General features: G+C 44.9%; 1 protein-coding gene across 1 annotated transcript in view; it reads left to right on the forward strand.

The window, feature by feature from the left end:
- Positions 1-14,785, forward strand: part of GLG1 (golgi glycoprotein 1) — a 174,872-nt gene that overhangs the window by 86,069 nt on the left and 74,018 nt on the right. Inside the window, exons 3-4 of the mRNA XM_048870553.2 lie at positions 226-312; positions 7,549-7,764. Of these exons, the coding sequence (XP_048726510.1) occupies positions 226-312; positions 7,549-7,764 (303 nt within the window). The remainder of the gene's footprint in view (positions 1-225; positions 313-7,548; positions 7,765-14,785) is intronic.

Raw genomic sequence — 14,785 nt, forward strand, 5'->3', positions numbered from 1 at the left:
TATAATGGTGTGATAAATTTAATTGATGGGCTTTTTCTGCATAGTTTTAGATATGACCGAAGAATGAAGCTCATGCATAATGAACCACAGTAACTGTATGTGAAGGAGATTAGATTGCCTCAGTTTCTGTTTTAGTCTGAAGCCAAAAAAAATCTGTTTGTATCATCCCTAGGTGCAAAACTTCCAACCCTTTCTATACAAAATAATGCATTCTCTTTTATTTAGCTGTTGTGGAACTACAAGTTGAACCTGACTACAGACCTGAAGTTTGAATCCGTGGCCAGAGAGGTCTGTAAGTCCACCATAGCAGAGGTGAGGGTGAAGAAAGGGGATTGCTTCATCTGTTTGTTATATTTGTGCGTTCTTCTTACCCCTCTGCCACCAAAGCAAAAACACTTCAAATCTATCTAAAGAACCCTTAGAGCTTTTCTAGATTGCGGAAAATGAGTGGTATGCTAAAATGTTAGCTAATTAGTAATTAACACAGTTTAAACACTGCTTAGAACCTAATATAGAGAGAGAGATTAAAAAAGGTGTTAGCTGAACCAGTGTAGACAAGCCCTCTCTACGGGGAGATTGAACTGACAATAGACCAAGTCCTCTCTTCCACATTTGGGGTAGGGTCGGGGGTGGGAGAAGGGAGAAGAGGGGAGGCAGGTTCCTGGGGATATCATTTGGTATTTGCAAAAATGTGTTTAACTTGAGTGGTGGTAAGTGGTTGGATAGGAGGAATGATGGGAACAGAATAAAGAGAAACAATAAACTAAGAACCCCTCAGTTCCTGCCTGACCTGTCACAGATCCACAGGGTCTGGTCTATGGCCTAGTCCTTTGGAAGTGACCCCTTTCAGTGTGCTGCATCCCAGGGACACCCATAGTTCCATAGGGGCAGGCCCATGGCCTCCAAGACTCTGAAATTGGGCCTTTGGCAATCCCTTTCTCTCTCCATGGCTCCCTGCAATAAATCCAGCCAAAACAATCTCCTGTGGGAGGCTTGTACTGTGCCCCTTCAGGACACAATGTTCTCACTGTTTGCAGTGACAACAGCAGCATTTTCAAAACAAGGGAACAATTTATTAGTCATCAAGCATACAGAATCTAAAAGTCCTTTAGTTAGCACAGAGACACAAAGGTTAAGACATGGTCCATGCTGGCTCAACTGGTGTAATCAGCCAGCCAAGCTGTTATGGAATCCATTTCTCTGTCTGCTTTTCAGTCCCCAAGGAGAGCTTCTGTCTCCCCACTGTCCCCAAAGGCCAGCCCTTGTCCCAGCCACCTGACACCTTGCCCCTTTTTTCTCTACCTGGGGCCTTTGCTCAGTTTTCCTGTCTAAAAGTGGGGGAAATCTACTTCCTCTTGGTCATTGGTTGCTAACTACAACTGTCCTGTCCATTGGGGTTCCCATTGCTTTTCTGAATTATCCATTGATATGGGTTGGTTCCCACCAGTTGTTTAATGACCCATTCATTCCACCCCGTACAGCTCAGTGAGAGAAACCTCAGGTCTCTTAATCTGCCTCCAAGAGCGGATCTGACCCTTTGCACCCCCGATAGAAATGCAGAGTACATTGGAAAAGTGAGGCACACACAGGAATTATAAAAATATTAAAGATTCCCACTTTGTCACACCTTCCACCAGGTGTTTTGTGCAGGTTGGATTCTTCCATTCTTTACTGAGTACTAACAGCCATACTTAAGGTTGCAACTGAGTTTCTATTACAAACTTCATTTTCCATGTTCCCTTCCCCAGTAAAATCCATGTGTCTTATTGGCATCAAAATTGGTTAGTTAGGTCTGGGACCAAGGTAGAATTTTTGGCGGGGGAGGGATAGCTCAGTGGTTTGAGCATTGGCCTGCTAAACCCAGGGTTGTGAGTTCAATCCTTGAGGGGGCCATTTGGGATCTGGGGCAAAAATTGGGGATTGGTCCTGCTTTGAGCAGGGGGTTGGACTAGATGACCCTCTGAGGTCCCTTCCAACCCTGATATTCTGTGAAATTTGAAGTGATTCAAACCATAGGTTCCTGAATGGTGAACTCTTCTATTTTTAGCTTGCCCTAAGAATTAGTCATCTAGTTTGTGTTGCATTACAAGGCACTGTGCTGTGTTTGGAAGTTTATAGCTCCAAAATGGAAGCAACATCACACATATCTCTACAAGCTGACACTTTGCAGTCAGAGTAAAGCCAAATGCTTTCTATTTTCAGCTCTTTGGTTTCTGTAATAGAGCTGTTGCAGAATTTGTACAACCCAGGCATGTTTGAGAATGCTCCCTTATCACAGCACAGTTAATTTCCCTTTTTATACATTGACTGTCTAGCATTGTTGTAATCATTGCACTATAAATCTTAGATAAAAGCTCCTAAATGTGGTGGGGAAAGACACAGAATTTTAATTGTACACTTATTTCCATAGTCTTCCTCTTATATAATTTTTTGGTGAATAATGATACAAACAGGTGGCATCCTGGTTTTATAAAATTCCAGTTTGATTGTTTTTACAATCATACATGCTACACCTCTTATTGATATTTAATAGCAAAGTAGATGCATGAAACAATCTTTGTTTTACATTGGATAAGGTAGATTATCAATCTGAAATTTTGCAAACTGACAAAAAAAATTTTAAAAGACCACCCTTTAAAATGTTTAAGAATTGAAAAGTCATACCACACCTTCCTACTGGGGGAACATGACTTTAGATTTGTATTTAATACACTACATACCAGTGTGAATTGTCCTGTTCAGTCCTAGACCACATTGGCTACATTTTGATTTTAATATATATATATGTTTTGATTTCAAAAGCCTCTGGGGGAATTAGGCAACCAACTTCCATTGGAAGTCACTAGGAGTTAGGTACTTCCCTTGGTCATTTCTGAATGACCCTTAAATGACCCTTAAAAGTTTTATATTAAAGTGGTTAATGCCAGTGTAAAATGGTAGTCAAATTAACAAACAATATTATGGTTGTATAAGCATTTGGCCAGGCGCTTAACCCACAATAACAGTTGGCTTCCTCTAGAGCCAAAAATGGGGTTTCATTAGAAGTGTCCAGAACCAGCAACCTAGTACTTGCTGTGTTCTCTGCACAGATGACTGATCTAGACCCCATCTTTGAAACAGAATTATTTAACTCAAAAGAAATTATGCACTTTGTCTTGTCTTTAGTGATCTCACCCAACAACTGTTATAACTGTAATTTTTCTAGGGATTATATAGGTTAAAATGTTGAAATTGCACTATATTTTGAATGTTCGATAATTTGATTAAAACCATTATCCTTACAAATGAGGTTTTTAAATGACCACATGTTATAGTTAGCTGGTATATAGAAAATAATTGATAGATTATCAGGCAAGAAGGAATCATTGTGATCATCTAGACTGACCTCCTACGTACTACAGTCCAAAGAACTTCCCTGAGTTAATTCCTGTTTGACCTGGAGCATATTTTATGTCTAGCTTCAACTACAAGCCATTTGTTGCTGTTTATACCTCCATCTGCTAGATTGAAGAGCTCTTTATTATCAAATTTGTTCCTCTGTGTAGGCACTTGTGTGATCAAGTAACCCCTTAACCTTCTCTTTGATCAACTAAATAGATTAACCTCCCTGAGTCTATCATTATAAGATACATTTTTCAGTCCTTTAATCATTCTCATGGCAATTTATCAACATCCTTCTTAAATTGTGGACACCAGAACAGGATGCACCATTCCAGTAGCAGTTGCACCAGGAAGAAAGAGGTAATATAAACTCTCTACTCCTACTCAGTAAGTTCTCTGTTTATACATCCAATGATCACATTAGCCCTTTTGGTCATTGTATTACACTAGGAGCTTATGTTGAGCTGATTTATTAACCATGACCCCCAAGTCTCTTTCGAAGTCTGTTTCCCAGGATAGAGACCTCCTTTCTGTAACTCATAGAATCATAGAATATCAGGGTTGGAAGGGACCTCAGGAGGTCATCTAGTCCAGCCCCCTGCTCAAAGCAGGACCAACACCAGCTACATCATGCCAGCCAGAGCTTTGTCAAGCCTGACCTTAAAAACCTCGAAGGAAGGAGATTCCACCACCTTCCTAGGTAGTGCATTCCAGTGTTTCACCACCCTCCTAGTGAAAAAGTTTTTCCTAATATCCAACCTAAATCTCCCCCACTGCAAATTGATACCATTACTCCTCGTTCTGTCATCCGCTACCACTGAGAACAGTCTAGCTCCATCCTCTTTGGAACTCCCTTTCAGGTAGTTGAAAGCAGCTATCAAATCCCCCCTCATTCTTCTCTTCTGCAGACTAAACTATCCCAGTTCCCTCAGCCTCTCCTCATAAGTCATATGTTCCAGTCCCCTGATAATTTTTGTTGGGCTCCACTGGACCCTTTCCAATTTTTCCACATCCTTCTTGTAGTGTGGGGCCCAAAACTGGACACTGTACTCCAGATGAGGCCTCACCAATGTCGAATAGAGGGGAGCGATCATGTCCCTCGATCTGCTGGCAATGCCCCTACTTATACATCCCAAAATGCCATTGGCCTTTTTGGCAACAAGGGCACACTGTTGACTCATATCTAGCTTCTCGTCCACTGTCACCCTTAGGTCCTTTTCTGCAGAACTGCTGTCGAGCCATTCGGTCCCTAGTCTGTAGCGGTGCATGGGATTCTTCCGTCCTAAGTGCAGGACTCTGCACTTGTCCTTGTTGAACCTCATCAGATTTCTTTTGGCCCTATCCTCTAAGTTGTCTAGGGCCCTCTGTATCCTATCCCTACTCTCCAGCATATCTACCTCTCCTCCCACTTTAGTGTCATCTGCAAACTTGCTGAGGGTGCAATCCACACCATCCTCTAGGTCATTAGTGAAGATATTGAACAAAACCGGCCCCAGGACCGACTCTTGGGGCACTCCACTTGATAGCAGCTGCCAACTAGACATGGAGCCATTGATCACTACCCATTGAGCCCGACGATCTAGCCAGCTTTCTATCCACCTTATAGTCCATTCATCCAGGACATACTACTTTAACTTGCTGGCAAGAATACTGTGCGAGACCATGTCAAAAGCTTTGCTAAAGTCAAGGAATAACAGGTCCCCTGCTTTCCCCTCATCCACAGAGCCAGTTATCTCGTCATAGAAGGCAGTTAGGTTAGCCAGGCATGACTTGCCCTTGGTGAATCCATGCTGACTGTTCCCGATCACTTTCCTATCCTCTAAGTGCTTCAGAATTGATTCCTTGAGGACCTGCTCCATGATTTTTTCCAGGGACTGAGTTGCGGCTGACTGGCCTGTAGTTCCCCGGATGCTGCTCCTTCCCTTTTTTAGAGATGGGCACTACATTAGCCTTTTTCCAGTCGTCCGGGACCTCCCCCGATGGCCATGAGTTTTCAAAGATAATGGCCAATGGCTCTGCAGTCACATCCGCCAACTCGTTTAGCGCTCTCGGATGCAGCACATCCGGGCCCATGGACTTGTGCTTGTCCAGCTTTTCTAAATAGTCCCAAACCACTTCTTTCTCCACAGAGGGCTGGTCACCTCCTCCCCATGCTGTGCTGCCCAGTGCAGCAGTCTGGGAGCTGACCTTGTTCGTGAAGACAGAGGCAAAAAAAGCATTGAGTACATTAGCTTTTTCCACATCCTCTGTCACTAGGTTGCCTCCCTCACTCAGTAAGGGGCCCACACTCTCCTTGACTTTCTTCTTGTTGCTAACATACCTGAAGAAACTGTGACCTGTATTCTTTGTTTCTAGATGTATGACTTTAGATTTGGCTGTATTGAATTGAAACAGCTTGGTAAGCAGGGCACAGGCAATCCAGATCGCTCTATCCTCTGATCTGTCCTCTTCATTATTTACCATTCTGCTCCAGTCTGTATCATCTGTAAACTTGATCAATAATGATTTTGTTTTATTACAAGACAAAGCAGAACTCTAATCTTGCTGATTTTGTTTTGGTGGTTAACTAACATAGAACCAAGAAATGATCTCCCTGGGACCCTACTGGATATGTACTAGGACAAAGTTCGTCCTCTACCTTGGTGGGTCTTGCGCTTATTGGCGGATTTGCTTGCCTTGGAGCTTCACGGCAGCCCTCAGCTTGGCCATTTTTGTGAACCCACAGTCCAGGTCAACTTCTCCTGTATCTAACTAGGAGTTGGGAGGATTTCGGGGGAATCTGGGCCTGCCCTCTAGTCCAGGTTCCAGCCCAGGGCTCTGTGGAATGCAGCTGTCTAGAGTGCCTCGTGGAACAGCTGTGCAACAGCTACAACTCCTTGGGCTACTTCCCCATGGCCTCCTCCCAACACCACCTTTATCCTCACCATAGGACCTTCCTCCTAGTGTCTGATAATGCTTGTACACCTCAGTCCTCCAACAGTCCGCATTCTCACTCTGAGCTCCTAGTGCCTCTTGCTCCCAGCTCCTCACATGCACACCACAAACTGAAGTGAGCTCCTTTTTAAACCCAGGTGCCCTGATTAGCCTGCTTTAATTGATTCTAGCAGCTTCTTGATTGGCTGCAGATGTTCTAATCAGCCTGTCTACCTTAATTGTTTCCAGAAAGTTCCTGATTGTTCTGGAACCTTCCCTGTTACCTTACCCAGAGAAAAGGGACCTACTTAACCTGGGGCTAACATATCTGCCTTCTGTCACTCTCCTGTAGCCGTCTGGCCTGACCCTGTCACAGTACCCTCTTGATGATTCCCACATACAATTGCATTTTGAGACTTCAGTCAGGTTTTAATTTATGTAATGTGTTGTGTTGATTTTGTTTCTTAAAAAAATGTTGCGCAGTATCAAGTCAAATGCTGTACAGAAACCCTAAGTAAATTACATCGACACTGTTACCTTAGTCAGCCAAACTTGTATACTTATCAGAAAGATATTGTTGTTTGACATGGTCTACCTTACATAAACCTATGTTACTTAGCATTTATTATATTACTCTTCTTTAATTCTTGATTAATTGAGTTCCGTATCAGCTCTTTGTTTATGTTGCCTAGGAATGATCTACGGTTGACTGGCCTATAGTTACTCAAGTTGTCCTGTTTACCCTTTCTTCTTACTGGCACAAGATTAGCTTTCTTGCAGTTCTCTGGAACTTACCTAGTGCTCCAGGGCCTACTGAAAATCAAATTAGCAGTCCAGAGCTGTTTGGCTGGCTCTTTTAAAACTCTCTAGGTATATCTCACAGCATTTTGGAGTGGGAGTGAGCCTGCCAGCCCAGGTCAACAGATTCGGGCTAGTGCTCTAAGTATAGCTGTATAGACAGCATTCTGAATTTGTGGTTTGGGCTCTGAAGCTCACCTCCCACACTAGTGTTCAGAGCATGAGTTTCAGCCTGAGCCATAGCTTCAAAATGCTGTATACACAGTTATTTCGTGCTAGCATGAGCCCCACTAGCCTAGTCTATTGCCTTGGGTTGGGAGTCTCACTACTGCTTGGCCCAAACTGTTGTGTAGACATAACTTGCATCACAGCGTATGTGCACCCGCTGATCTAAAAATGTCTACCTTTAGTAGCTGCTCCTACTAAATAATTGAACACAACTCTTTCTCTGAACAGATTAAAGAATGTGCAGATGAGTTATCTGGGAAAGGCTACTTGGTGTCCTGTTTGGTGGACCATAGAGGTAACATCACTGAATACCAGTGTCACCAGTATATCACCAAAATGACAGCCATCATCTTCAGTGATTACCGTCTGATCTGTGGCTTCATGGATGATTGCAAGAACGATATTAACGCCCTCAAATGTGGCAGCATTCGACCTGGAGAAAAGGTATCCACAGGACAGGTGGATGGGAAGTGGGTTTATAAAGATGACACTCAGGGAAATTGGATGTTATTGTGGGACTTGTATGTACACCAGACTTAATTACAATGACTGAAAACCAGCAAAAGAGACACAAGGTATCAAAAAAGTGATGTGTCCCTGCTTGCAGTGATTACCTTTTTAACAAGTTGTCTCGATTATTGTTAGTGCTTGAAGTTCTTTACTGACATCCTAGGAAAAACGCTGTTGTACTTGCTCCCAAATCGGATGTGATTGATTTGTCTCCACTCCCACCAGACCCCCAACACAATTTAAAATAGTAAACAAATTTATGTCGTGGATCACACTTATGTGACTTTTGCTTTATATGGTGAATCTTAGTCACGATTAACTAGACCTGTCTCTAGACAAATTTCTCTGTGCCTTGATGCATATTGTCAAATCTGACCTGGGAAAGCCTTTAGTATAGGGGAGGCTGCTCTTGTGGCCTGCCCAACCTATCCCTCCTTTCTCAGGGAGTGTAAATTTGATACAAGACAAAGCAGAACTCAGATCTTGCTGTGCAGATGTCTTCATGGGCCTTCGTTAGTGTTTTTTTGCAACATGCCATTTGCTGCAAGAAGAAAGAGAACGTTTGGTAGAAAGGTTCTTTGGAACCTCTGGTGTATTTGTTAAGTGATGATGTTCACTAGCAGTGTACTGTTTTTATGAATTAAGAAATCCACTTGTCCTTTCATCCTCCATTGGTTAATTTCAGGGCTGTTAAAATGGACTGTGCTGCCCCTGTTAATGCCTCCTTCATTCTGTTATGATAAAAGAGCTGTGCATATCAGTTTGAGTGTTTTAATGTTTGTTCCTGATTGGTTGTTCAGTCCTGATCACATCTTCCAGCTCTTGCAGCAACCCGTCTGACTGCACAGCATCACGTTTCACTGGAAGTGTGGGGAAATAGCCAGTTTAGACAATCTATATCCATTTCAGCTCTGATTGTGCATTAATGAACCATTTAAAGATGCCAGAGAAGTTTGTGGTAGGATACTGGAGGAAGGATTTCTAGGTACTACTTCCCCTTTCCTATTTCAGTGGAGCTTATGTAATCAGCATTATGGTACTGTATGTATCAGTGGACTCTTACTTTGTGGGTAAGTTGATGACAAGGGATAAAGTTAAACTTAACTAAACTTTCTACAGTGCTTTGAAATTCAAAGTCCTTAACTTGGATTACATTGCTAGAGGTTGAATCGACCACTCCTGGAACAGTGAAAAGGTGCTGTCCTAGAAAATAGAGCAATTTCTTGGTGGAGATGCAGATGTGGTGCTTTGCTGCTCCAGTGAGACCTCACTGGCCTTAGCAGATCCTTTACTGTGCAGCATCTAAAATTGCAATGCAAGTGCGGATAGGAAGGTTGTCTAACTGAACAGCAGGAAGTGCAAGTATGTACTGCTTAGATCAGCTTGTTCTGTGGCTGTTCCTAGTCTGGGGAAATGAGTGAAACTGGCAGGCCCCTAGAGCTTTGAATTGGTAATTGTCTTTGAGTACTTTTCAGCAACCTTGATTTCTCTGTAAAATGAAACGTGTCTTTGTCCTTTTAAACTGGAAGGTCTTTGGGACAGAGACTTAAATCACAAGTATGGTATTGGTCCCCCTATACTGAGTTGGGCGCTTAACTGTCGCTTGACCAAATTAAAATATTTATAGAACCAGTGAAAGAACCTAGTTGAAAGGAAGAATAATAGGTATGCTGAAATCACTGATATCTAGGGCATATCTCTTGCTTGAGGTAGTCATCTCTTGCTTGAGGTAGTCACCTCTGATTTCACACCTAACTGTGAAACCCATGTCTAGGCCTGCTCTAGTGGCTGGTAAACATAAATCGCCTTTGCTACCAGGTAATCTGGTAACTCAAGTGGCAGAAGTGTGCTATGGACATAAAAGTCCTGACCCTGCTGATAAACTTTCATAGAATCATAGAATATCAGGGTTGGAAGGGACCTCAGGAGGTCATCTAGTCCAACCCCCTGCTCAAAAGCAGGACCCATCCCCAATTAAATCATCCCAGCCAGAGCTTTGTCAAGCCTGACCTTAAAAACTTCTAAGGAAGGAGATTCCACCACCTCCCTAGGCAACGCATTCCAGTGTTTCACCACCCTCCTAGTGAAAAAGTTTTTCCTAATATCCAACCTAAACCTCCCCCACTGCAACTTGAGACCATTACTCCTTGTCCTGTCCTCTTCCACCACTGAGAATAGTCTAGAACCATCCTCTCTGGAACTACCTCTCAGGTAGTTGAAAGCAGCTATCAAATCCCCCCTCATTCTTCTCTTCCGCAGACTAAACAATCCCAGTTCCCTCAGCCTCTCCTCATAAGTCATGTGTTCTAGACCCCTAATCATTTTTGTTGCCCTTCGCTGGACTCTCTCCAATTTATCCACATCCTTCTTGTAGTGTGGGGCCCAAAACTGGACACAGTACTCCAGATGAGGCCTCACCAATGTCGAATAGAGGGGGACGATCACGTCCCTCAATCTGCTCGCTGTGCCCCTACTTATACATCCCAAAATGCCACTGGCCTTCTTGGCACCAAGGGCACACTGCTGACTCATATCCAGCTTCTCGTCCACTGTCACCCCTAGGTCCTTTTCCGCAGAACTGCTGCCTAGCCATTTGGTCCCTAGTCTGTAGCTGTGCATTGGGTTCTTCCGTCCTAAGTGCAGGACCCTGCACTTATCCTTATTGAACCTCATCAGATTTCTTTTGGCCCAATCCTCCAATTTGTCTAGGTCCCTCTGTATCCTATCCCTGCCCTCCAACGTATCTACCACTCCTCCCAGTTTAGTATCATCCACAAATTTGCTGAGAGTGCAATCCACACCATCCTCCAGATCATTTATGAAGATATTGAACAAAACCGGCCCCAGGACCGACCCTTGGGGCACTCCACTTGACACCGGCTGCCAACTAGACATGGAGCCATTGATCACTACCCGTTGAGCCCGACAATCTAGCCAACTTTCTACCCACCTTATAGTGCATTCATCCAGCCCATACTTCTTTAACTTGCTGACAAGAATACTGTGGGAGACCGTGTCAAAAGCTTTGCTAAAGTCAAGAAACAATACATCCACTGCTTTCCCTTCATCCACAGAACCAGTAATCTCATCATAGAAGGCGATTAGATTAGTCAGGCATGACCTTCCCTTGGTGAATCAATGCTGACTGTTCCTGATCACTTTCCTCTCATGTAAGTGCTTCAGGATTGATTCTTTGAGGACCTGCTCCATGATTTTTCCGGGGACTGAAGTGAGGCTCACTGGCCTGTAGTTCCCAGGATCCTCCTTCTTCCCTTTTTTAAAGATTGGCACTACATTAGCCTTTTTCCAGACATCCGGGACTTCCCCCGTTCACTACGAGTTTTCAAAGATAATGGCCAATGGCTCTGCAATCACAGCCGCCAGTTCCTTTAGCACTCTCGGATGCAACTCATCCGGCCCCATGGACTTGTGCACGTCCAGCTTTTCTAAATAGTCCCTAACCACCTGTTTCTCCACAGAGGGCTGGCCATCTATTCCCCATGTTGTGATGCCCAGCACAGCAGTCTGGGAGCTTTGTGGAGGTCAGTCTGATTCCACATGGTGGAATTTGTTTTTACATATCCTTTTTTCAGTAAGACAGTAAATTTTATATAAAAATACATGAAAAGAACATTGATTACAAAATCAAGAGTTTAGGGAACACCAAAATTCAGGCTGCCTCTGCAATCATAACTCGCCCCACTTGTGCATGTGCATTATGATAAACTTTTAGTTACATGATCACATACAATTCTTTTCCCCAAGACGTCTGCTTTCATTCAGTGCACGGATAAACAGTGCTCTGGGAACAAATCAGGGTTGTGTAGTGATTAAGTCTGTAGGATTTCTGCTTTGTTTGTTGCAGAAGATGAAAGATACCATGAATGAGACAGGGTTGCAGGAAGAGAAAAGATGGGCTTGTGCATAAAGCAGTCAAAAGCCACCTTGGATAACTGGATTCTAAGGGAAGGTCTACACTACCGTGGGAGTCGATGGTCTGAGATAGATCCACTGGTGGTCGATTTAGCGGGTCTACGAAAGACCCGCCAAATCTACTGCAGATCGCTCTCTAGTCGACCCGTGTACTCTTCCCCAAACGAGAAGAGTAAGTAAGTCGACAGGAGATTTTCTCCCATCGGCCCCCGGCGGTGTAGACCCCAGAGTAACTCAACCTAATGTACGTCGACTCCAACTATGTTGTTCCCATAGCCAGGGTTGCGTAGCATGGGTCGACTTACTGCGGTAGAGTAGGCATAGCTTAACCCTGCCTCTGCTAGAGGTCTTATGTGATGTTGGCCAAAGCAAGTCACTAAACCAAACTTTCCATAGGTGGCCACTCATTTTTGGGTGCATAACCTGAAATGTATTGGGACCCAACGTGCAGAAGTGTGCTGAGCGCTCATAACAAGATGGGTCACATGACTTTTTTCTGTTGTCAGCAGCTGACCTGCCATGACACTTGCAGCGACAGACAGCTGTTCTACTACTGTGGAAGTTGCTTTAAGTGGCTACATGAAGAGTATTCCCTCTTCCGGCACTGTTTAGGGGAAACCTAATCTCCTTTAGTGCCTCCATAGATTCTTGTTCACACTTTACCTCATAATGCCCAGGATTCTAGGAGTTGCCTGTTTAATATCTGCAGTCTAGCGCTTGTCTCTCTTCATCTGACCATGCCTCAGTGAATTGATGTGACTATGGTTTAATACACAGCCTCTGTACACCCGAGCTGTGAGACTGAACAGCTGTCTAGCCCTTATTTTTCTGGAGATGAACGCCATGGGACCACTAGGCCTCTTCACGTCAGGCTACTGCCAAATAAAATATTTGCCCATTCATAACTTTATTATAAGTGATTGGGATAAACTGGCTTCCCTTTTCTTCACTTGTTTTGCATTAGAGCAGAACTTCTAGGACTAAGGCCATATCTACACTACGGGTGCTACCCCCGCGCCGCTCGGACCCTGCAGCAGTGCCGTAGACGCAGAGCGAAGACCAGGGCTTGTTCCAACAACTTTTCTGGTGGTCTCAATGCGGCCACCAACTCTGCCCGGTGGCTGCACTGACACTTTTTCCTAAAAGACTTAATTAACTTTAGGAAAAACAAATAAATATGCACATACACATACACATGTCCAAATCAGTGTAACCTCTTCATGTAGAGGTTTTTTGCAGACTCAATAATAAAAATAATGCTGTGAAAAGTGATATTTGTATGTTAGCACTTTTTACAGCATACTTAGGAGCTACCTGGGAGGCTGTGAAAATAAGTGATATTAACAAACATAAAAGTATCACTTTTCACAGCCTCACAGCTAGCTAGTAAGTCTGCTGTGAGAAGTGATACTTGCATGTTTGTTAATATCGCTTCTCTCAGCAAGCCCCAGGACCCATTAAGCTCCAGATGGGGAGGTCAGAAGGGGAGGCAGTGGGGGCCAAGGGCAATGAGGAAAGGGGGTTGGGGGAGGCAGCAGGGGCCGGGGCAATGGAAGTGGGTAGTGAGCCCGGCTGCTGCATGGCCGGAACCAGGGGTTGGTGGCTGTGGCGGGGGAGCAGTGCCCGCAGCCAGAACTTGGGGCAGAAACTGCATGCTAAGAGCCAGGGGTTGGAGCCCGCTGCCACACAGCCGGAGCGAGGCCATAGCCGAGGGTCAGCACTGTCACTGTGCAGCAACTGGAGGCAGTGCTTGCTGCTAGGGCCAGGGGTCAGCACCCCGGGACAGCCCCTGCTGCCGCTTAGCTGAAGCCCAGGACGAGCGCTGGGGATCAGCGCTTGCTGCCGTGCAGCTTGGGTCTTGGCACCAGGGACCAGAGCAGCGCGGCCGGAGCTGGGAGTTGGCACCCAAAGCCATACAGCCGAGACTGGGGGGGTCAGTGCCCGCCCTTGCACAGCCAGAGCCCGGTACCGGAGCCAGAGGCCAGCACCTGGTGCCACATGGTTGGAACCAGGGTCTAGAGGCTGAAGCTCCATGATTGGAGGCCAGGGCTGTGTGGCCAGAGCCGGGGAGTCAGCATCCGTCACCCCACTGCCAGAGCCCCGGGCTGCATGGCCAGGCTTCTGAAGTTCCGCCGCTGGAGCCCACCGCCCAAAACCCTTCCCCCACACCAAGGTAGGTCGAGAACTCATCTAGCTCTTGTAGTGCTGTGCCCTGCCTGTGTCCAGAGCGTGGCGTGTGCAGGAGCAACAGGGAGGGAGGGAGTGGGGCCAATGGTCCCGCGCCCAATTCCCCTCTTCCTCCCCCATTACCTCTCAGGAAATTGTCATGGCCCCACAAAAGGCCCCAGCTGCAATTGAGAAACGCTGGCATGGACCCTTCCTTTCGTGATGGAAGGGTTTTTTCAGTCTCTGGTTAACTACCCTGCACGGAGAGGTGAATTAGGTCAACAGCACATTCTTCTGCTGATCTAGCCGCATGTATACTGAGGGTTAGGTTGGCTTAACTGCAGCTCTCAGAGTTAAGAATTTGTCATTCAATGACAGCAATGTAGCTGGTTTCTCTAAATTTTTAAGTGTAGACCAGGCCAAAGACTCTTTTCCAGCCCTTGTTGTCTCACTTTCTTTTTCTGTAAACTGTCTCCTCTGGTTTATGTAGCTTTCTTTCCCTTTATCTACTCTCTCTAGTCCATTTTATTCCATCTCGTATAATTTCTTCTGGCTTGTTGCTTGTCTTGTCCTCTATCTACTGGGTTGTATCTCATGCTGTTCTGTTTCTTGTGTGATCAGCAGAGTGCAGTTCATGTTTCCTGATTTCCGACTTCATTTTGCTGCATGTATCAAAAAGGAGTGTATATGGAAAGCAGAAAAGTACCGTTGTATCTTACAGCTGTATGCTTGGCCCACTTTCTGCTGACAGTGAGCATACTTATGTCTCCTTTCCTCTCACCTGGATGTTGTGCTGTGTCCTGAGTTTGGTTCCCTGGTGTTTAATCCCTGCTTTCTTTTATACAATAGAAGCTTA

Source organism: Caretta caretta, chromosome 12 (genome assembly GCF_965140235.1).
Source record: "Caretta caretta isolate rCarCar2 chromosome 12, rCarCar1.hap1, whole genome shotgun sequence".
NCBI lineage: Eukaryota > Metazoa > Chordata > Testudines > Cheloniidae > Caretta > Caretta caretta.